This window comes from Bos taurus, chromosome 2 (assembly GCF_002263795.3).
Source record: "Bos taurus isolate L1 Dominette 01449 registration number 42190680 breed Hereford chromosome 2, ARS-UCD2.0, whole genome shotgun sequence".
Taxonomy (NCBI): Eukaryota; Metazoa; Chordata; class Mammalia; order Artiodactyla; family Bovidae; genus Bos; species Bos taurus.
In genome coordinates, this window is record NC_037329.1 from 97,825,881 (window position 1) to 97,849,557 (window position 23,677).

Sequence of the window (23,677 nt, forward strand, 5' to 3'; positions counted from 1 at the left end):
ATTTTCATGGAAAAGAACTGGCTGAATTCACAACTGATACTGTATCTTTGGGGCTTCCCAGGTGCCTCAGTGGTAAAGAATCTGCCTGCCAAGCAGGAGACCTGGGTTCGATTCCTGGGTTGTGAAGATCCCCCGGAGAAGAGACCGGATACGCACTCCAGTATTCTGGCCTGCAGAATTCCATGGACAGTCCATGGGGTCGCAAAGAGTCGGAAGCGACTAAGTGACTTTCACTTTCACTGTATCTTTAGGAATGTTACTTCTATCTATGCCTGATAACAGTGTTTGTTTCCGCATTCTTTGGTCTCCTTAAGATCATTAATTACTATACAAAAGAATCTGAAAAAGATTTAAGAACTTAACTAAAAAAGATTAAGAAACTCCTCAGAAGACTGGGAGACCAGACAGACCTGGTTTTTAGTTTTTGTTTTTTGAAAGCCCTGTTTCAAAAACTGAGGTCAGAGGAAGGATGAAGGTGCCTCATTGCGAGGCCCCGCCCCTAAGCCCTTAAGGTGGCAGTCCTTCCCTCTAGGGGAGGCGGGACTTCCCCCTTAGGGCAGCTGCTTCCGGCGGAATCCGGAAAGATCTACGGAGAAGAGGCGGAACCAAAACTGCTCGGCCAATCTGGGCAGGACGCCTTCATCGAGCCGGGCTCTCGTGCGGTAACTTGCGTTGGAGCACTAGCACCATGGCGTCTGGTTGCAAGATTGGCCCTTCCATCCTCAACAGTGACCTGGCCAGTTTAGGGGCCGAGTGCCTCCGGATGCTGGACTCTGGGGCCGATTATCTGCACCTGGATGTAATGGACGGGTAACTCTCCGCGGGGTTCGGGCCTGGGTTGTCGCGTGGGGCGGGATAGGCTCCCATTGACTGAGTACCTGTTAGGTGCACGGCGTCCCTGTGTCGCGAAGCGCCTCACTCTGAACGCGGTACTGAGGAGGGGGCCTGAGGTGGAAACCCAGGAGGTTCCGCTTGGAGGGGACCTGGGCTGCGACCGTGTCCCAAGCCTCATCTTCTCCCCTCCCCTTTACATAACGTGTATTCTTCTAGCACTTAGCACCCGGAAGCGACCTTAAATCTCTAGGACCTGTCTCTCATTTTCAGGTGGAGAAACTGAGGCCCAAGGGGATAGGCATGACTTGCCCAAGCTCATATAGCTAGTTAGTGGCATTGCTGGGGAGACAGACTTGTATAACGATGACGAGCTTTGCAGCTGGAGTGAGAACGCCCGAGTTCTGCCACTTGCTAGGTTACTTGGGACAAGCCATTTAACCTCATTGAGCTTCAGTTTCATTCTGTGAAAAGTGGGAGTAATAACACTCTATTGCCCAGGCATCTTTGGAAGATGAAATGAGCTGGTACAGGTAGTTTACAATGCCTGGCACATGGTAAATTTTCTATAATTGATGATAATTGTTGTCTCTTTGTTCGAATTTTGATTTTCCTATCTATTTTCTCTTCAGGCACCCTGCTCTTCAGGGAGGTCAGTTTTTTGTAAGTAATTTTTAAGCACTGTAGTTATAGCCCATAATCAATATTGTTTGAAATCAGATTGATGCTAGTTTCATAAGTTGGTTATAAAATGAGGAACAAAGCTAGAGAAAACAGTTAATACTCCCTCAAGGTTACACACATTGTGACAGAGTTGCAACTTGCATTTGTCGCACTGATAACTGCCATAAGATCAAAACGGCCGTTAACCATGGTTTGGGGTAGAAGAGTAAATTTATTGTAAATAGGTAAAATCTCTGTGAGTGAGTGAGTGAAGTCGCTCAGTCGTGTCCGACTCTTTGTGACCCCATGGACTGTAGTCTACCAGGCTCCTCTGTCCATGGGATTATCCAGGCAATAGTACTGGAGTGGATTGCCATTTCCTTCTCCAGAATATTACTTCTTCCAAAACCTAGATTTTTAGTTTGCTATCACATGTAACTCTATTTATGTACTTTGTTTTTTGACACCTTTGCTTGAAAGCCCTGAACTTCGAAAAGTTACTGGAGTATGTACTCACAGATGGGTAGCTACATTTTTGTGTCTGAGATATAGAATGAGACATAATTCTGAGTCACTTAGGAGTCTCGGGATAGAGCAGACTTCCCAGGTGGCGCTAGTGGTAAAGAACTAGTGTCTGCTAATGCAGGAGACACAGGAGACATGGGTTCGATCCTTGGGTTGGGAAGATTCCCTGGAGGAGGAAATGGCAACCCACTCCAGTATTCTTGCCTGGAAAATCCCATGGACAGAGGAGCCTGGCAGGCTACAGTCCATAGGGTCGCAAAGAGTTGGACACAAATGACTTAGCACTTACGAGTATAGTCTGACCATGTTTAAGTGAATGAATGGAGAAAATAATTTGTCCCAGTTTATCAGTCAGAATATCAATGATAACAATAGGGAATAATAAATATAGAGCTCATAAAGAACACTCGATTGTTTCTGTTCTAATACTTTTTTTTAGAGTTTTTTTCTTTTTTTCTTTTTCTTTTTTATTGAGGGATAATTGCTTTACAGAATTTTGTTGTTTTCTGTCAAACCTCAACATGAATCAGCCATGGTGGTGGTGGTGATTTAGTTGCTAAGTCGTGTCCGACTCTTGCGACCCCATGAACTGTAGCCCGCCAGGCTCCTCTGTCCATGGGATTTTCCAGGCAAGAATACTGGAGTGGATTGCCATTTCCTTCTCCAGGGGATCTTCCTGACCCAGGAATCGAACCCAGGAATCAAACCCAGGTCTCCTGCATTGCAGGCAGATTCTTTACCTACTGAGCTACAAGGGAAGCCCTGAATCAGCCGTAGGTATACATATATCCCCTGTTCTAATACTTTTTGTGAATTATCTCATGCAGCCCCATGTGCTTGCTGCTGTTATCAGCACCAGAGTTGACAGTGAGGAGTCTAATAAAAGAGAGATTAAGTTCCCTTGTAGCTAGGAAATGGTGGAACCCGGATCGGAAGCAGGCAACAGTTTGTTTTGTCTCAGAAACTGTCTTCTCTGGGTATTCGGCTTACAGAGAATGATTAAGATATTGTCTGTCTTTGAGAGACAGCTAGTTTATATTTTTGTCATTTATTTCATATCTCCTGCTGCACGGTAAACTCTCTGAAAGCACAGCTCACCTCTGTTCTCTGCAGGCAGGAAAAGCACTATGGCAGGCCTAGTTATAATTGGTTGGATGAATTGCTTTATCATAATAGAGGTATCTTCTAAGAAATCTCTTGGCCCTCCCAGGCCTATGGCAGTCCCTGAGCTTGTTAAGTAAATGTATTTGTTTTTTATTGACTCCTTTCCCCTTTTACTGAGAAACATCTTGGTTTGAAAATAAGCAAATTTTGCATACACTATTTTAAAAACCTTTCCCTGTTAATCATCACAACTTTGAATTTTCATTCCCATTTTGCAATAGGAAACCAGTTGGGGAGGTTCAGCCCCTTCCCCAGTGTCCCATCAGAACAGGCAGGGCCTGGCTAAACTGCAGTGCTGCTTAGGCCCAGGGTATGAAAGAGGGGCTGTGGACTCCCTCCACGTTCTGCCTCCATGCTTTTCCTTGCCCCTTAAAAATCTTACATTGAGCTTGATGCACTGGTTGTTCTCTGGTCCTCTGTCTTTCCCTGAAGTCCCCACTGTGTCTTCTGATTAAAACTGAAGAACTTTGAAAGTGAGAACAAGTTTTGGAAACACTGGTCGGTGGAGCACTAGTGTGGTTGGATATTTGAAGTAAAGGACAGGTGGGTTTTTCTGGGAAAAAAAATTGGAGAGCATGTAAACATAAATGTGTCTTGACAGGAAGTGATTGGAAATGTATGGGTCTTTAAGTGTAGGAACAGAGCAAATAAGCAATTTCTAAATTAGTTGTTGTTGTCTGGTTGCTAAGTTGTTCCAGCTCTTTGTTACCCCATGAACTGCAGCATGCCAGGCTTCCGTCCTTCACTATCTCCTAGTGTTTGGTCGTGTTGATTGAGTTGGTGATGCCATCCAACCATCTCATCCTCTGTTGCCCCCTTTTCCTCCTGTATTGTCTTTCCCAGAATCAGGGTGTTTTCCTGTGAGTTGGCTGTTCGCATCAGATGACCAAAGTATTGGAGCTTTAGCATTAGTCCTTCTAATGAATATTCAGGTTTGATTTCCTTTAGGATTGACTAGTTTGATCTTGTTGTCCAAGGGACTCTCAAGAGAGTCTTCTAAGCACCACAATTCAAAAGCATCAGTTCTTCGGTGCAAGCCTTCTTTATGGTCCAACTCTCATATCCCTACATGAGTACTTGAAAACCATAGCTTTGACTACATGGACCTTTTTCAGCAAAGTAATGTCTCTGCTTTTTAATATGCTGTCTAGGTTTGTCATAGCTTTCCTTCCAGGGAGCAGCAGTAGTGCTAGTCACTCAGTCATGTCCAGCTTTTGCGACCCAATGGACTTTAGCCTGCCAGGCTCCTCTGTCCATGAAATTCTCCAGGCAAGAATACTGGAGTGGGTTGTCATTCTCTTCTCCAGGGGATCTTCCCTACTCAGGGCTTGAACCCGCATCTCCCTCATTGCAGGCAGATTCTTTACCACTGCACCACCGGGGAAGGCCTTCAAGGAGCAAGTGTCTTAATTTTTTAATTTCATGGCTGTAGTCACCATCTACAGTGAATTTGGAGCCCAGGAAAATAAAGTTTGTCTCTGTTTCCACTTTTTCCCCTTCTCTTTGCCGTAAGTGATGAGGCCAGATGCCATGATACTAGTTTTTAGAATGTTAAGTTTTAAGCCAGCTTTTTCACACTCTTTCACCCTCATCAAGAGGCTTTTTGGGTCCTCTTCCCTTTCTGCCACCAAAGTGGTATCATCTGCATGTCTGAGGTTGTTGATATTTCTCCTGGCTATCTTGATCCAGCTTTTGATTCATCCAGCTCACCATGTCACATGATGTATTCTGCATATAAGTTAAGTAAGTAGGGTGACAGTATATGGCCTTGCTGTACTCCTTTCCCAATTTTGAACCAGTGCATTGTTCCATGTCTGGTTGCTTCTTCAGTTGCATACAGGTTTCTTTAGGAGGTAGGTAAGATGGTCTGATATTTCCATTTCTTTAAGAATTTTCCACAGTTTGTGGTGATCCACACAGTCAAAGGCTTTAGCGTAGTCAATGAAGTAGAAATAGATGTTTTTCTGAGATTCCCTTGCTTTTTCTATGATCCAGCAGATGTTGGCAATTTGATCTCTGGTTCCTCTTCCTTTTCTAAATGTATTATGTACATCTGGAAGTTCTCAGTTCACATACTGCTGAAGCCTAGCTTGAAGGATGTTGAGCATTACCTTGTTAGCATGTGAAATGAGTGCATTTGTGCGGTAGTTTGAGCATTCTTTGGCATTGCCTTTCTTTGGGATTAGAATGAAAACTGACCTTCTCCAGCCCTGTGTCTGTTGCTGAGTTTTCCAAATTTGCTGGCATACTGAGTGCAGCACTTTACAGCATCGTCTTTTGCAGTTTTAGATAGCTCAGCTGGAATTCCATCACCTCCACTAGTCTTTTTGTAGTAATGCTTCCTAAGGACCACTTCACACTCCTAGATGTCTAGCTCCAGGTGAGTGACCCCACCATCGTGGTTATCCTGGTGGTTAAGACCTCTTTTGTATAGTTCTTATATGCATTCTTGCCACCTCGTCTTAATCTCTTCTGCTTCTGTTAGGTCCTTACCATTTCTGTCCTTTATCATGCTCATCCTTGCATGAAATATTCCTTTGATATCTCCAGTTTTCTTGAAGAGATCTCTATTCTTTCCCATTTTGTTGTTTTCCTCTACTTCTTTGCACTGTTCATTTAAGAAGGCCTTCTTATCTCTGCTTTTCTTTGAAACTGCATTCACTTGGGTGTATCTTTCTGTTTTTTCCTTGCCTTTCACTTCTCAGCAATTTTTTTTTTCAAAATTTCCAGTACTGGGCCCACAGTCTCACAGGCCACCATTAGCCAGTAAAACCTCCTCAGACAACCTTCTTGTATTTCTTTTTCTTGGGGATGGTTTTGGTTACTTCCTTCTACACAGTGTTATGAACTTCTGTCCATGGTTCTTCAGGCACTCTACCCAGATGTTATCCCTTGAATTTATTCATTGCCTCCACTGCATAATCAATCATAAGTAGTTTGATTTAGGTCAAATCTGAATGGCCTAGTGGCTTTTTCTACTTTTTTCAATTTAAGCCTGAATTTTGCTGTAAGGAACTCATGAGATGAACCACATTCAGCTCCAGGTCTTGACTTTGCTGACTTTGTAGAGCTTCTCCATCTTCGGCTGCAAAGAGTATAATCAGTCTGATTTTGGTACTGACCATCTGGTGATGCCCATTTGTAGAGTCATCTCCTGTTGTTGGAAGAGGGTGTTTGCTATGACCAGTGTGTTCTTGACAGAGTGTCTCTGTTAGCCTTTTCCCTGCTTCATTTTGTACTCCAAGGCCAAACTTGCCTGTTAATCCAGGTAACTTGACTTTCTACTTTTGCATTCCAGTCCTCTGTGATGAAAAGGACATCTTTTATTTTGGTGTTATAGAAGGTCTTGGAGATTTTCATAGAAACATTCAACTTCAGGTTCTTTGGCTTTAGTGGTTGGAGCATAGAGTTGGATTACTGTGATATTGAATGATTTGCCAGGATCATTCTTGCCTTTTGGGACTGCACCCAAGTACTGCATTTCAGCCTCTTTTGTCGGCTGTGAGGGCTACTCCATTTCTTTTAATCGATTCTTGCCCACAGTAGTAGATACGATGGTCATCTGAATTAAGTTCGCCCATTCCAGTCCATTTTTAGTTCACTAAGATGTCGATGTTGACTCTTACCATTTCTTGTTTGACCGTATCCAGTTTACCTTGATTCATGAACCTAACGTTCCAGCTTCCTATGCTGTATTGTTCTTCATAGCTTCGGACTTAACTTTCCCCACCATATACATCCACTGCTGAGCGTCATTTCCACTTTGGCTCAGCCTCATCATTCTGTGTGGAGCTGTTTCTCCGCTGTGCTCCTGTAGCATATTGGACACCTCTGACCTAGGGGACTCATCTTTCAGTGTCATATCTTTGTGCCTTTCCATATACTGTATACGGGGTTCTCTAGGCAAGAATACTGGAGCAGTTTGCCATTTCCTCCTCCAGTGGACCACGTTTTATCAGAGCTCTTCACTTTGACCCGTCCATCTTGGGTGGCCGTGTACTACATGACTCACAGCTTTATTGACTTACACAAGCCCCTTCTCCATGGCAAGGCTGTGATCCGTGAAGGGGTCCTAAGTTAGGATGATTTAAAAGCCAGGGAGATTGCACATTAGTACTAGATTTCTGACTTTTGAAAAACTTGCAGAAATTTCCAGTACTGGGCCCACAGCCTCACAGGCCACCATTAGCCAGACCAGATCTTCATTTGTCCCCTGTCTCCTTCTGCCCTGTTTCAATCCTCCATGCTATCTGCCAACCCAGTCACCCCATCCCCACCCCCGACTACTTTCTCTCTCTTAAGGCTCTCCTCCCTTGGACTTTTTTTTCAGTTAGTTATTAATTGTCAGTGAAGGGACAGACAGGCCCAGCAGATAAGAGCCTGAACTTTGGAGCTAGGTTGACTGCCTCCTGCACTTACTGGTTGTGTGAGCTTGAGCCTCTCTTTCTCATCTATCAGTTCAGTCGCTCAGTCGTGTCCAACTCTTTGCGACCCCATGAATTGCAGCACGCCAGGCCTCCCTGTCCATCACCAACTCCCGGAGTTCACTCAAGCTCACGTCCATCGAGTCGGTGATGCCATCCAGCCATCTCATCCTCTGTCGTCCCCTTCTCCTCCTGCCCCCAATCCCTCCCAGCATCAGGGTCTTTTCCAGTGAGTCAACTCTTCGCATGAGGTGGCCAAAGTATTGGAGTTTCAGCTTTAGCATCAGTCCTTCCAAAGAACACCCAGGACTGATCTCCTTTAGAATGGACTGGTTGGATCTCTTTGCAGTCCAAGGGACTTTCAAGAGTCTTCTCCAACACCACAGTTCAAAAGCATCAATTCTTCGGTGCTCAGCTTTCTTCACAGTCCAACTCTCACATCCATACATGACCGCTGGAAATACCATAGCCTTGACTAGATGGCAAGTAATGTTGGCAAAGTAATATCTCTGCTTTTCAATATGCTATCTAGGTTGGTTATAACTTTCCTTCCAAGGAGTAAGTGTCTTTTAATTTCATGGCTGCAGTCACCATCTGCAGTGATTTTGGAGCCCAAAAAAATAGAGTCTGACACTGTTTCCACTGTTTCCCCATCTATTTCCCATGAAGTGATGGGACCAGATGCCATGATCTTCGTTTTCTGACTGATGAGCTTTAAGCCAACTTTTTCACTCTCCTCTTTCACTTTCATCAAGAGGCTCTTTAGTTCCTCTTCACTTTCTGCCATAATGGTGGTGTCATCTGCATATCTGAGGTTATTATTTCTCCCAGCAATCTTGATTCCAGCTTGTGCTTCTTCCAGCCCAGCATTTCTCATGACGTACTCTATAAAAATACAGAAAACAATGGTACCTGTCTCACTGAATTGTTGGCATGATTTTAATGAGTTAATATGATGGAATTGTTTAGAATGGTGGTTGTCCTGTATAATTTTTTATTAACCCGCATTCTGCCTGCTTGTCATCTGAGCTCAAGACCTTGGTGCTGGGTGCTAAGTTACTTCAGTTGTGTCTGCCTCTTTGTGACCCCATGGACTGTAGCCAGCCAGGCTCCTCTATCCATGGGATTCTCCAGGCAAGAATACTGGAGTGGGTTGGCATGCCCTCCTCTAGGAGCTCTTCCCAACCCACGGAGGGAACCTACGTCTCTTACATCTCCAGCATTGGCAGGCAGGTTCTTTACCACTAGCACCACCTGGGAAGCCCCGTGGTTTCTTCTCTGACAGCACTTCCCACCCCACCACCACCCTGCTGCATCTTATCAGGAAAATCCTGTCAGTTGCTATCCTTGTTTCTGTTTTTGCTGTTTCTTGTCATTTACCAACACCTCTTGCCTTGCTTCTTCCAGTTTACTGCTCAGTCATTTGTGCTACTAAAGTATTGTTTCCATCTTAATTGTTCATTGCTTCTCTGGTGGCTCAGCTGATAAAGAATTCACCTGCAATGCGGGAGACCTGGGTTTGATCCCTGACTTGGGAAGATCCCCTGGAGAGGGGAAAGGCTACCCACTCCAGTATTCTAGCCTGGAGAATTCCCATGGACTGTATAGAACATGGGGTTGCAAAGAGTCAGACCTGAGTGAGCGACTTTGACTTTCTCTTTTAAAACCTCACTTGATCAGGATTAAAGTTCAAACAGTGAGCCTGGCATTCTGTATCATTTAATGTGACACAGTCTTGCCTCGTATTTTATTCATAGTAGCCAAGGTGGGCAGCACCGTCTCCCTTTCTTTGAGCTTAACTTAGTTTTCTCTACCTTTGCTTCATTTCTTTCCCCATCTTTACAAATTCCATTAGTTCTGTAATTCCATGATCTGGGGCTTCCCTGGTGGCTCAGGTGGTAAAGAATCTGCCTGTAACGTGGGAAACCTGGGTTTGATCCCTGGGTCGTAAAGGTCCCCTGGAGAAAGAAATGGCAACCCATTCTAGTATTCTTGCCTGAAGAATTCCATGGACATGAACCCCATGATCTATTGCTTTAAAAAAAAATGCTATTCTACCTGCCTCTGAAACAATTATCTTATATTGCATACTTTAGCTTTTCTCTACAGGCCTCATTCAAGGTAATGCATACTACTTTAACTAAAGAAAGCCTAGATTTCTTTGGCTTAATGTTATAAAGTTTATTTTTCCTTCAGGTAGTTGGTGTGAATGTCCTTCCATGCAGAAATTCAGGGACGTCAGAGTCCCCTTCCATCCCCTGTCTCTGCCCTCAAGGGCCTCTTTCCTGGCAGAAGGGTAAAATGAGAACAGAACACGAATATACTCAACCTCCCGGGCTCTGCAGTGACACGCATCACCTGTGTTCGTATTTCACAGCCCTTTTGTGAGAACTAGTCACGTGGCCACCTGGTGTTAAAGGGAGTTGGGGAAAGTGGTCCTTAGCCGAGCTGGCTTCCTGCCAACAACTATACTGTAGCAGTCAGTCATGAGTTGTGGTGAGTCATTAGCCATCTCTTAGTGCCAGTGAGATTGTAAACTTGTCTGTGGTGAGCAGAGAAACTCTTTTTTTTTTTAAACAAAGTATAGTACTCTGAAGCACCCAGCCTAAATGTTGAAGTGAGCTGGTGATACAACAAGAGAACTGGAGCAGGATAATGGTTAACTGCCTTGGGTCTGATATCAGAAAGCCTTAATTTGAAACCTGCCCCAACGAATTATTAACTGGGTGACTTAAGGAAGTTATATCCTGTGCTCCTCAAATGGAGATAATAACAGCATCTACCTCAGAGGGCTGTTGTGAAGATGAAATAAAATAAGGTACAATATCTGGTATGTTACAAACCTTCAGTGAAAGTGAAGTCGCTCAGTCGTGTCCGACTCTTTGCAACCCCGTGGACTATAGCCCATCAGGCTCCTCCGTCCATGGGATTCTCCGGGCAAGAGTACTGGAGTGAGTTGCCATTTCCTTCTCCAGGGATCTTCCTGACCCAGGGATCAAACCCAGGTCTCTCTGCATTGCAGGCAGATGCTTTAACCTCTGAGCCACCAGGGAAGGCACAGTTAAGTTTCCTTATTGATAATCTTTAAGAAAGCTTAAATAATCTTGTCATTTTATGCCCTGTGATAGAGGTGGATTAGAGATAGCCACAGGTGACCTGTGATAGGCTTAAGATTTGAGAAACCCATATCAGAGTCTTGAACTTCCTAACTAGTATGTGACTTGGGCAAGTCATATAAATTTTGGGGTTTTGATTTTGTCATCCTTCATTTCTTCCTGTCATGGATTTTGAATTACAGTGTTAAATTGGTTGATTATGTGACATTATGACTTACTGGAATATCAAGGAGTTACTGCTCTGTAAAACTGAAATTCTCTGGGTATTTTTAGTGCCTAATACTGATACTGATGTTAAATTGAAAAATATTGCAATCACAGATAATCTCCTCTTTGTCTATCAGGATACATTTTGAGAAAAATACAGAGACTGAATTGAAAACATTTTCAGAGTAAGATTTTGTTTGTCTTGTAGGCATTTTGTTCCCAACATCACCTTTGGTCACCCTGTGGTAGAAAGCCTCCGAAAGCAGCTAGGCCAGGACCCTTTCTTTGGTAAGTGGGTGTTTACGCCATCTGAAGCGAAGTATCTTGCTCAAGTAAAGGGGAAGTAGCTGGTTGATTTCTCAACCTCCAGTTTCACAGTGTACCCTTTCCCTTCTCCCTGTGCTGGGACTTCATTGGCCTACTGTAAGAAGCCGAACTTGCGCACTTGGGGGCCTAGGCACTTTGGCTAGAGTCTCTTTGCCTAAAAAGCCGTGTTCACTTGGTCAGTGCTACCTCATCTTTCCACCTCAGACCCTTTGTTGTTGTTTCTTCAGAGAGCCCTGTCCTAAATTAACCTTTTTACATTGTTGATTTTTCTTAGAATTTCTTTCAATCTGTGATTGCTTTTATCAGACTCCTTAAGGGCAGGATTTCATTCACTTGGTTTGCTGTGGTTTTCCCAGAGCTTAGCATAGACACACAGCTGAGGCTCAATGTGATTGTTAAATGAACTTAGGAATCAGTTGATTTATGGTCTAGATGAGAAGTCGATTCATAGAAATTGGAGCTTTCTACTGGTCTGTGTATGCTCCACTTCAGTGTTGTAGGATAAGGTGAATTAAGGTTTGTTTTTAAGATCTCATAGTGACCTAGAAGTTACTCCTGTGGAACGTAGATTCAGCCCACATATCCTTGTCACTGCTGCTGCTGTTTTAAGCTAAGTTAGCAGAGCCTCTCTTGCCAGATCTCTGGTACAGAAGACATTGGGTGAGTTTTTATAAATAATGTGTGTTTATGTAATTCATTACTTAATTTTAGTAAAACTTACATATTTTTATTGACCTATTGTGGACCAGTTTTATGAAGGGCTCTAGCTGTGCCTGTTCAGTATGGTAGCCACTAGCCTCATGTCGCTATTTAAGTCAGCTAAAATTAAAAATTGTTTCTTAGTGGCATTAACTGCATTGTGAGTTCTTAGTGGCCGCGTGTGACTACTGTCCCAGTGCAGTTGTGGAACACTGCCGACATTGCAGGAGGCTGTTAGAGCCTCTGTAGGCCTGTTCCACTTCGAAGGCACCAACTTTATCAATTCATGTGACTTGAGGGAAACTGTTCCACCAACATGTTCACCATTTTGAAATTTCCAAATAATGGAATATAATCCTCTGATTACCTGAACTTTTTTTTTTTTAATTATTATTAACATTTTGGAAGCTGAATTTTCGAGGGTAAATATATCCTTACAACTATCGGAGTTGGATGAAATAGTGTTCTTTGCCCTCTCACACCTTGTACGATGGCCACAGAATCCTCCACTCTGGCTTTGTGTGGATTTAAAGTATGTCTGTAGTTGTCTTTTCCCCTTCCTTTTAGCTGGTCTCCCAACTGTTACTTCTCACTGCTGTTTGACTCCCCCCCGTCTGTGCCCCTTCTCTTACCAGCTCAGCTGACACCCCCACCCCCCCACAATCTGTTTTTTCATTCCTGCTTTTAGTTTGTTGTTTGCTGCTAAACTTGCTAATCAGTCTTACCAGAAGACAATCTCTAAAGATGAATGGATTTCATATGCTTTAGTGTTTGTGACCTTTGTTTTTATATTATATGTTGTTTGTTTAATTCTTGGATACTGGTTGTTGGTGCCTTATGTATCTTAGGAGTTAGATCACAAGTTGTGTGTATAACTGCTAAAGCTTTTAACAATTCAGTCCTAATATTGAGTAGAATTTACTGTCTTAAGATGTAAAGTGGTAGGGAAAAGTCATTTTTGCTTTTATCTAAATCAGTGGTCTTCAAGTATGCCTGAGGACCTGTGGGAGTCTTTTTCAGACAGATATGACTGAAGCGACTTAGCAGCAGCAGCAGCAGCATGATGTCAAAACTATTTGTAGTTCGATTTGTAAATTATTTGTACTGATATTATTTGCCATTATTTGTACTGATGGTGCAGAAGCGGTGAGTGAGTCTGCTGATGCCCTAGCCAGAGATAAGGTGGTTTTACTGAACGGGTAATACTGAACAGGTTACTACAGGTAGTCGTGATGTTCTTACACACCGTGCCTTCATAGTAAGTATCCTTGATGAATTGGAACAGGTGATGGATTTAGTAAATCTTGATTCTTGAGTGCACGTCTCTTTAGTATTTTGTGTGACGAAGTAGGAAGGTAATACGTACAAAGCCCTTCTGTTGAATCCTGGAGGATGATCATTTCCTTGAGGAAGACCACTCATTTCATTGTCTTGAGCTGTACTGCAAGTGCTGGTTTTTTCACAAACACCATTTTCCATTACAAGAATAACTGACAATGAACTGTGGTTATTAGCCTTAGATGTTTTCCTGATGTTGTCTTTAAAATTAACTACGTGAACCTGTCACTTCAAAGAAAGCAGCTCATCACTTTTCGTTGCCACTGACAAAAGTTAGAATTTGCAAGTGAAAATTGGAGTTTTGGAAAACTTATATTTGCTGCTTTGAGCTTGAGAGCTTCCCAATGCTTACAGCTTTTTTGATCAGATCTGTAATGACATTGACACATGTGGGTTTTGGATAGTATATAAAGAATGTGTCTCTGTTTGGAAGATCTGTGTAACTCAGTGAAACAATAGTACTTAAAAAAGCTGTTCAAAATACAGACTAACGAGTTTTAGCATTAACAAAGTATGGAAAGGTCACTGACAGGATTTATAGATTCCACATTGCCTGTAATCTTTCATACTGCTTATTGAGTTTTGGGGTAGAAATGGTAGAATATCCATACTTGAGTGAAAAGGCTATGCGTGTAGGAACGCCTCCCTTTTCTGTATTTTTTTTTCCCTACTATAAAACAACAGATTGAATGCAGAGCAGATGTGAGAATACAGATGTATTCTCTTAAGCCAGGCACTACTGCTGCTGCTAAGTCACTTCAGTCGTGTCTGACTCTGTGGGACCCCATAGACGGCAGCCCACCAGGCTCCCCTGTCTCTGGGATTCTCCAGACTAGAGCACTGGAGTGGGTTGCCATTTCCTTCTCCAATGCGTGAAAGTGAAGTTGCTCAGTCACATGGCTGAAGTTTAGCACACACAAGTAGACGCTAAAAGTTTTTTTTAGTTTGCCTTTCTAATACATTCAGTTCAGTTCAGTCGCTCAGTCGTGTCTGACTCTTTGCGACCCCATGAATTGCAGCACGCCAGGCCTCCCTGTCCATCACCAACTCTCGGAGTTCACTCAGACTCACGTCCATCGAGTCAGTGATGCCATCCAGCCATCTCATCCTCTGTCGTCCCCTTCTCCTCCTGCCCCCAATCCCTCCCAGCATCAGAGTTTTTTCCAATGAGTCAACTCTTCGCATGAGGTGGCCAAAGTACTGGAGTTTGAGCTTGAGCATCATTCCTTTCAAAGAAATCCCAGGGCTGATCTCCTTCAGAATGGACTGGTTGGATCTCCTTGCAGTCCAAGAGACTCTCAAGAGTCTTCTCCAACACCACAGTTCAAAAGCATCAATTCTTTGGTGCTCAGCCTTCTTCACAATCCAACTCTCACATCCGTACATGACCACAGGAAAAACCTTGACTAGACGGATCCTTGTTGGCAAAGTAATGTCTCTGGTTTTGAATATGCTATCTAGGTTGGACATAACTTTGCTTCCAAGGAGTAAGCGTCTTTTAATTTCACATCATCAGTATTGGGGTGGAGGAGTCTTCAGTAATTTTTAAGAGTGCAGAAGGAGTCTGACAGTAGAACATTTGAGCCCTGTGTTGTAATTACAGGCAGAGTCGCTGAGTCATTGATCCCCGGGAACACCAGAGAATGTCCAGTGATGGTTGCTGGTGGTGACTGCACGCTGGAGATTGAATAGGGATGACTTAGCTATCTAGTCTGGTAACTTAGGAATGAGTAAACTTGGTCTTGTAAACCAGATTGAATTTTTCTTGTTTATGATATGAAGGAAAAACACACCAAATTGAGTTTATCTTCTAAAATCAAAGTTTTGCCTATTAAAATATGTTCTATTTTTGTTACTTTTACTAGTTTAGAAATATAAATGTTAGTCTTGACTTCATTAATCAGGCTCTATACTCTGTTTTCCTGATGTTTTTCAAAGCCTTGTTGCATTTTATAAATCTTTGCTATTGAATTCTGGAATACTAGATTTTTTTTCTTTAACATAGCTTTGCTGAATCAGAAATGTGCTCTCTGTTACAAAGTAAAAAGCTCAAAACTCTCCTCATTACTCTCTGTCTGGCACAGGAGTGTTTACTGTTTCTTCTTTCCTGCATCATTTCTTGTTTTCACTTCTTTTAAGCTGCCCTCTCTTTCCTGTAAAGTGCTATTAATATTATATTTTAAGTTGAGATGTTTAAGAAGGCCACACTCATTTCTTCCCAAACATTTTCATATGATTTGAGCTTTAGATTTAAGGTCACGTGGCAGGCTGCTTCTGGTTAACATGTTCTTTCCTCTGAGTCTGCCCTTCCTTTTTGCAGTTGTCTCCCTCTTAGTGGTGACACTTCTGTTCTAGCTCCTTAGGCCCACATCCTTGCACCATCTGACCCTTGTCTCACTGCGCACATCTGAGCCACAGCAGCCCCTCTTGGCCCTGCCTTTAGAAAATATCTGGAATCCCCACCACTGCTCACCATCTGCAGTCACTAGGTTTATTGCCTTGATCTTCAAAGTTAGATCTAAGTACTGCAGTATTTGTTCTGTGTCATTCAGAATAAAACCTGATGGTCTGCAGAGTTCGGTAGTTTTATCCAGTGTTTCTCTTACCTCATCCTCTCTCCCCGGTGCCGCCCCCTTCCCCTCGCCCCCCCGCCCCGCCGCCCCCGACTCCAGCAACACTGGCTTTATTTACTGACAACTTTATTTGTATTTACTCCTTTATTTGTCTCCCTCACTAAGAATGTAATCTAAGTTTTTTACAACGGTCTTTTCTGAACCCGAACTTATGTTTCCTGATTTCTAGTTACTACTTCTCATAAATAGTGCTGTAAGCTTTTTGTGGAAAAATGTTGGATTTTTTTTGATAAATGTGTTTAACCAAAACCTTATCTTAAGGATGCAGGGAAGCTATCTATGCTGAAGTATAACTTCTATTTAACAATTATCATGATGCCAAAAGAGTCCATATCTGAAATAGCAAAAACTACAGATTGACTTCAATAATATGAGCAGCTGTTTTCCTTTTAGTAATACTTAGAGGATATGTCTTTTCTTTCCAGACATGCACATGATGGTGTCCAGGCCAGAACAGTGGGTAAAGCCAATGGCTGTAGCAGGAGCCAATCAATATACCTTTCATCTTGAGGCTACTGACAACCCAGGAGCTTTGATCAAAGACATTCGGGAGAATGGAATGAAGGTAAGAGCTTAGCGGTGACGTTAATGTTTTATACTATTCATTTTCAGAATTGGGAAGGTTTGGTGGAAGACCCAAAATGATAGGTGAAGAAGACCAGACGTAGACAGCTGTTCTTCAGCTTTGAAGCTAGACTTTAAGTATAATATGTTTGTCAGATAAGATTAATACATTCTACTAATGTTTTCTAGAAATTGCTACCTTTTAGAAACATTTCCTTGTGATAACCATGTTGACTTAAAATTTACAGCTGAACAATTTATGTATGTATTCCATTCTTTAAGAATAGAGCTTCCTACTGGGCCTGATAAGCCACAATAATGTATTACGGAAAGAGTTACTGATGTGATGTAGCAAATTTGTTTGTTACAGGTTGGCCTTGCTATCAAACCAGGAACTTCAGTTGAATATTTGGCACCATGGGCTAATCAAATAGATATGGCCTTGGTTATGACAGTGGAACCTGGGTTTGGAGGGCAGAAATTCATGGAAGATATGATGCCAAAGGTAAAAAGAAGTATTTGGTTCCGGAGTAGGGTTTTTTATTGTGTATATTCATTCAGTAAGCATGTATTGGGCTGCTTGTATGTTTGGGCTGCTTGTATGTTTATGCCTTGCTCTGAAGGCAGGGAAATGGGGGTGCCTACATATCATTGGAATATGGGATGAGAGATGCCCAAGAGATTCAGGTTTGGAGATCAGAAGAGATACCACATGTTAGTGTTGAGTTTTTGTTTCCAAAACCATTGGAAACTGTTCTGTAACCTTTAGATGGAATTTTCATTGAATATTGAGGGTTTTATCTTCGCCTTGTTTCTGTGAACTATATTTTCGGCAAATCCATGACAAATTCAATGCCATTTGCCAAATAGAACAAAGCTTGCTTTTATGAAAGTTTGTTTCAGTATATTAAGATGGTTTTCCCCAGTCATAACTTTTATTGATATAAAGTTACTTGGTGAGACATTTGGAGTCATATTTTAGTGGCCATTTCATTTTTGTTTGGTGTGCTTTCCCTCTACCTGTCCACTTAGGAGTCATTTATTTCCTTGTGTATATCTAGGTTCATTGGTTGAGGACCCAGTTCCCATCTTTGGACATTGAGGTGGATGGTGGAGTAGGTCCTGACACTATCCATAAATGCGCAGAGGTGAGACTGCTCCTTGACGGCAACCTGGACCAATTTCCTATCAAATGTAATGCCAGGACAGGTCTTATCTACCAAAGAGATTTCCCCTACACTTCCTAAATAGTCTTTCTTTCCTGGAAAAGTATTTGTTTGTTTAAATGTAAAACTAGGAAAGTAAATAGTAAGTCCTGGCTACCTCAGTAATGATGAAAAAATTCTTTGAAAGAGGAATGTGCTGACTACCAGCGTGTGTAATATCATTGAGAAGTTCCAAGGCCTTTGAGACAGTTTTCCAAAGTAGGGAATCGTCCTATTTAGTGTGTGGGTTTTTTTTTTTGCTTCCTATTTTTGCTTCCAATGTTTTGTGTAAATGTCACACACTTTTCTGCTTGATACTGTGATCAGTATGGAGATGACACTGGACAGACAGTGAGCATATATCTTTTGACCCCTGTAGAATTCATTTTTACTGAACTGTGCTTTGTCATTAATGCTGTTTCTGCTTACATTGAGACATATTAAGTTGTAATGCTAGAAAACTAATATTTCATTTTTATGAGGAACATTGTTGGACAATGCACTGTATCATAGCACAGCAGTGTCTCTCTCACTGGAGAAATTTTTCTCAGCTTCAGCAGTTCTCTCAATGGTCCCCCTTTCTTTCAGCTCTGAATCATATAACAGATTGGATTTTCCTCCCTGAGTCAAATCTCAGATAAATTTGAACTCATTTTTATAAGTTTTTACTCGGTTTTACTCTTTGATTTCATATTGAAAAACATCTTGAAAATCTTTTGTAAGCCACCTCAAAACCATTCTGGAATGCAGTGAAGCATACATAAGAATATGTTCCATTTGTACTGGCATCAACATGAGAAGATACTTAAATGTAGTGTTGCCATATTTTATGGATTATCTCACATTTTAACAGTAATTGTCCTTTTAGACTGTCTGCAAATTCCTCTACATGGTTCAAAGATGAAAAGATTGATTTTTTTTTTAGGAGCTGAGGGGGCATCGGTACATATGGGGAAAACTTTAATAGAGGTGAAGATGAAAGGTTTTAGATTAAACCTTATCTCAGTGTTCGCAGAGATGCACTATAGTTTATTTAGAAGGGGGTTGAAAAGAAAGTGAAGTCGCTCAGTCATGTCCGACTCTTTGCGACCCCATGTACTGTAGCCCACCAGGCTCCTCCGTCCATGGGATTTTCCAGGCAAGAATACTGGAGTGGGTTGCCATTTTCTTCTCCAGGGGATCTTCCCAACCCAGGGATTGAACCTGGGTTTCCTGCATTGCAGGCAGACGCTTTACTGTCTGAGCCACCAGGGAAACCCTGAAGAAGGGGGTTAAGGGTTACCAAAAAGACAATGTTTCTTAGACATGTTTAAAAATAATTTCACATCCTCTTTTAAGCATTTCAGCTTCTTTCTTCATTGAACTAGCTGCTTAAGTATGTTCATCTTGAAGTGGCTTTTATACAGTTAAAGTGCTGACTGCCAGCTATAAGGGTAGAAACTCTAGTCTGGGAGTTCTGTTTCAGGTTTTTCCACATCTTCCTTTGAGGCATAACCTAAAGTGTTTACTTCTTTCAGGCAGGCGCTAACATGATTGTGTCTGGCAGTGCCATTATGAGGAGTGAAGACCCCAGATCTGTGATCAACCTGTTAAGAAATGTTTGCTCAGAAGCTGCTCAGAAACGTTCTCTTGATCGATGAAACAACAAGGACCCCAGTGTTTCTGCTTAGGAGCTCTCCTTTTTACTGGAAAACAAGAATATTAACTACCAAATCATACCACAATTGAGGCAGTGCTGCTTTTCTGAGCAATTACTCATCCCAGTGACTAAAATCCATTATGCAGAATGTTCCAAGAGGTTAGAAATTGGTGTGTATAACTACATTTTTAGTGATGGAATTGAAAGATTAATGTGATAAAATACCATTTTTACTGGGAGACTTGATTTTTATGAAGAGTAAAAATATGGCTGTATAAAGGTTACAAGCAGAAAAGTGTCTTAATGCCTAAGGAAGGCATGTTAGCTACTATGAAAAAAAATTTTTTTTCTGAATTTCTAAAAAGAATTTTCTTTGGTTTCTTTACTGTTTTCTGAAAGCAAAGGAAGTTCTTCAGTTTTTCCTGTTTCATGTCATTTTTTGTGTGTGATAACTAAGTTTGCATCTGATTAGGAATGGCATACTTACTCTCCTAGTTTCAAAAACATTTATTTTTTACTTTGCACCTTATATTTGATATAGTAAAAAAAAAAAAAAGTGTATTATGAAGCCCAGGGATTTTCAAGTTGTCTGTTCTAAAATATGAGCACAAGTTTTATCAGGGTATTTTGTTAGCTGTCCTAGAAGGACAGAGTGTTCAGTGATCTCTCCCCCCCCACCCCGTTTCCCGTTTTTTTTAATTATACACACTATTCCTAAGGACATAAAAAATGTTTTGCTAGCTCTATGCTAAAAAAAGAAAAAAGGCCTATATTTAGAAGTAATATTAAGTTGAATCCTGACCCTTCTGTTTGTTTGATCTTAGCAAACCAAATCAGCCAACCTCTTTGAGTTTCTATTAATTGATTTATACATTGAATGTAATTATGAGAGTGTGGTATTGTATTGAGGATTAAAAGATTATTATATATGTAAAGCTTCCACTATTCCTAGAATTGTAAGGGTGTGGAATTGAACATGCCAAGGCAAGGAAGCTATTAGATAAATTTCTTTTGAGGAAGATTATAAAGTACATTGATACAATCTCACTAAACCTACAGTCAGTCCTATGAATGGTAAAACAGGTGTGTTTGTCCCCATTAAAAAAAAAAAAATGATACTGAAACTCATCAACAGGCTGGTACAATGGAAAGAATCCAGGAAAGCATAGGATTTCTGTTCTGTACTCTTTTTTTATAGATGGAGCACTTAAGAGGTGGATTAAGCAAAGGAAGCTTAATTGTCTTATTTCTAGTCTAACTTTAAACTAGAAAAACCAATTGCTAAGAATATTCTGCAACTAATGACTTTTGACTCCAAGGATATATATTTTATTAATCCAAGAAAGAAAGACCAGGTAGGCTAATATATGACAAGGTACAGATTTAATCCATACACTATTTATTATTGTATCCCAAATTACACTTTGACAGTAGATATGTATTACCTACTTCATTCTTGTAAATGCTCTTGCTATGAAATACACATGGCAAGAAATAACAGGACCAATGTCATTAAACTTTTTCAGGCTACTATGAGTTTTGAGAAATAAGGTTTGGAAAATAGGAATGTTAACACTTTAAAGCATGGAATAGAGCTTCCTTGGTTTCTTCTGTTTTCTCAAGGTAAAATTTTACTTCTTACTGTTCGTTTTTATTTTGGCTTAGGAAAGGCTTTGCCACACAGCTAGGAGACGACGAGGCGTGTAGAAATAGACACAGACAACAGGGCATATAGAAATAACTTTTTAATTAAAAACTTACATAGATTATAATATCAGACATGACAAAAAAATTGAGTTTATTTGCCTGGACAACTTGGGTTTGTTCTTTTTTTTTTTTTAATGTACAGTAAAACTACAAGCAAAAATTTGTCAGTATTGAATTGCAAATTTTTTCTTTAAAGAGACCAGTATAATTTCCAGTCTCTAACAAAAACTTTCTGTCAGATCCCCCAGATTAGGCCAGGTGGCTAGGATTGTCAGTTATATGGGTACTACAACTTGAATAACCTGTTCTACATGAGAAAAGTGATTCATATAAATTGTCCTCAGTTTTTACATAGGAAAAAATAATGTAATAGTGTCAAAAGATTTTACTTTATATATACTCCAGTATCCAATACTGAACTATTAAGAATTTTAATTCTCTCTCTAGGATACAAGTAAGAATAGATGCCTATTTGAATAGAGTAAGCAATGGTAAGGAGTGACCAAATGAACTAGAAGTACAATAATATACTAATGGCAATTTCCTGTTTGTTACTCATTTTAAGTGGGATGTTTATGAGATACATAAAGCTCAAATCTTAAAAGATGTGATACTTTTAAAATACACTAATATTTAACTCGCCATTGCTTTTCTTATTCTGTTAGGAGTGAATAGAAAATAACCTGTGTTTAACCCAACAGATTATCAGTGATTTCAAATAAAGTGTATTATGTTACCTGGTATAGAAATTTCCATAAATAACTTCTATTAAATATGTTTTTTCAAGTCTGGACTACTAGGAAGGGATGTTTCTAGATGTCCAATATCATTGGAAATCTGTGCTTCTTTATAGTGCAGCTGATATTTCATGGGATAATTCATACATGCATTTTTCAAGTGGAATGGTCACTGCCAGTGCTTTTTAAAACTACTTAGATGTGTGTATATATATGCATGTATACTCTATACACGCATATTTTTATATTCTTATTTCTGAGGCAATTTAAGATTAACCATTTGTATAGAAAAAAAGGAGCTGTCATTTGATACACGGGGGTGGTGGGGGGGGGTGGGGTGTGGGTGTAAGTTGTTTAAAAATTATTTACCCAGTAATGTGATTTGACAGCAAATTAAAGCAGTTAATTTTCTGGTACTTGTGATTTGCATCAAACACAAATGACTAGCACTTGTTGGTCAGTGAAAAGCTAGTTACTTGTGGTTTCAGGAAGGAAAATGACACTAACTTGCCTGTTTCATAAACAGCATAAAAGGTTAATGTGCACTATATGCTCTTATTCTGGAACTGAGACTGGAGGGGCTGGACAACAGGGCTTGCTTTTTTCTCCTGTTTTCCCATTCATTTACAGTTTTCTTCACTTGTTCCCTGTCACCTATTTTTTTTAACATGAGTAAGTCCTAGACCAAGGGTTTTGTACTCTTCGATTCCATCTGCCTGCCTTTTTGGATGGTGGCCATTCTCTGGTGCACTGGTGCAGAAGACTTCACCGTGGAAAGCTGGGCTTGATCTTTCAACCTGATCATTTTTTTCATCTTGGCATAATAAAGCTTCTGTGTCTTCATCCTTCAGTGGAAAAGTCCGTCGTTCCCACCACAAAGACTGAAAGAGAAAACATTTTCAGTTTCAGCTAATTTAAGTTCATATCTCAGATAATCTGTAGATGTCAATTTTGTAATAACCATTGGTCAGTACAAATTCTTATTTGGTCCTAAGTACCCAGCAACTTAAAGTGGGACATACTGAGGATTATTTAATAGGGACCTTTGGGAATTATTTTTTTACTTTGCCTCTTCCAAGAAGAGGGAAATGGTGCCATTAGGGAGTACTGGTCCTCATTTTAAGGCTAGGTGCATGTTAGGGAAATTCCCTTAAATGTGTTTGGGTCATCTGCTTCAGTATCTCCATTTTCATTCCATCATTATTATAGACACCTATTAACTTTTCTTTGAGCTTTCTATGATTTGCCTCTTAAATTCTATTATCTCTACTCTCTTGATTCCTGATATTCTTCTTTTCCAATATCTACTGATGAAAAACAGTGCAAGAGCTGTATAGATGCAGTGTAGAAAGCACTCCTATTGAGGTTAAAACTGGACAAATGGGGAGACAAAATCTTTTCTAAGGGGAAGAGAAATAACTAACCTTTCTATGTGCCAGGTAGCATTCTATTTAATCCAATTAGGTTTGTAATAAACTTTGATAGAATTCCCTTTTTCTAACAATAAGTGAATAGGTGGAATTAGGTTTTGGCATGTTACATAAAAGGGCTTCCCCGATGACTCAAGCAGTAAAGAATCTGCCTGCAATGCAGGAGACACAGGTTCGATCCCTGGGTAGGGAAGATCCCCTGGAGAAGGGAATGGCAACCCACTCCAGTATTCTCGCCTGGAGAATTTCATGGACAGAGCAGCCTGGTGGGGCGATAGTCCATGGGGTCGCCAAGAGTTAGACATGACTGGGCACACACATACATGTGTTTCATAAAAGGGGGAAGTATCTGTAGTTAGTGATGGAACTTGAATGCTGGAATATGGATCCTCTGGTTCCTACACCCAGCATTCTGTACTGGACTGTTGCACTGAATGTGTTACGTAATGGTGAATCCTTTGTCAGCAG

The 23,677-nt window shown here is 41.0% G+C and overlaps 2 protein-coding genes across 17 annotated transcripts in view; one reads left to right on the top strand and one right to left on the bottom strand.

Annotated features, from left to right (window-relative positions):
• The first annotated feature begins 621 nt into the window (after window positions 1–621).
• Window positions 622–22,624, top strand: RPE (ribulose-5-phosphate-3-epimerase). 8 transcript variants are annotated; one of them, XM_024975667.2, is made up of 7 exons: window positions 622–810; window positions 1,464–1,494; window positions 11,139–11,218; window positions 16,353–16,492; window positions 16,862–16,996; window positions 17,553–17,639; window positions 19,214–22,624. In XM_024975667.2, exons 4-7 carry the CDS (start codon window positions 16,355–16,357, stop codon window positions 19,334–19,336), a joined length of 483 nt encoding a protein of 160 aa, XP_024831435.1. In that variant the 5' UTR covers window positions 622–810; window positions 1,464–1,494; window positions 11,139–11,218; window positions 16,353–16,354; the 3' UTR covers window positions 19,337–22,624.
• KANSL1L (KAT8 regulatory NSL complex subunit 1 like) overlaps window positions 21,066–23,677 on the bottom strand; it is a 125,710-nt gene continuing 123,098 nt past the window's right edge. For all 9 annotated transcript variants that reach the window (XM_024981462.2, XM_024981453.2, XM_024981461.2 and 6 more), the window contains one exon: window positions 21,066–22,660. In XM_024981462.2, the coding sequence (XP_024837230.1) occupies window positions 22,430–22,660 (231 nt within the window). In that variant the 3' untranslated portion in view covers window positions 21,066–22,429. The remainder of the gene's footprint in view (window positions 22,661–23,677) is intronic.

Bases quoted from the DNA above. Each gene is read 5' to 3' on its own strand.
- RPE (XM_024975660.2), top strand. From the start codon at position 689: ATGGCGTCTGGTTGCAAGATTGGCCCTTCCATCCTCAACAGTGACCTG. The intron at 16,997-17,552 runs GTAAAAAGAAGT...GTGTATATCTAG, and splicing joins TGGAAGATATGATGCCAAAG to GTTCATTGGTTGAGGACCCA. The intron at 17,640-19,213 runs GTGAGACTGCTC...TACTTCTTTCAG, and splicing joins CTATCCATAAATGCGCAGAG to GCAGGCGCTAACATGATTGT.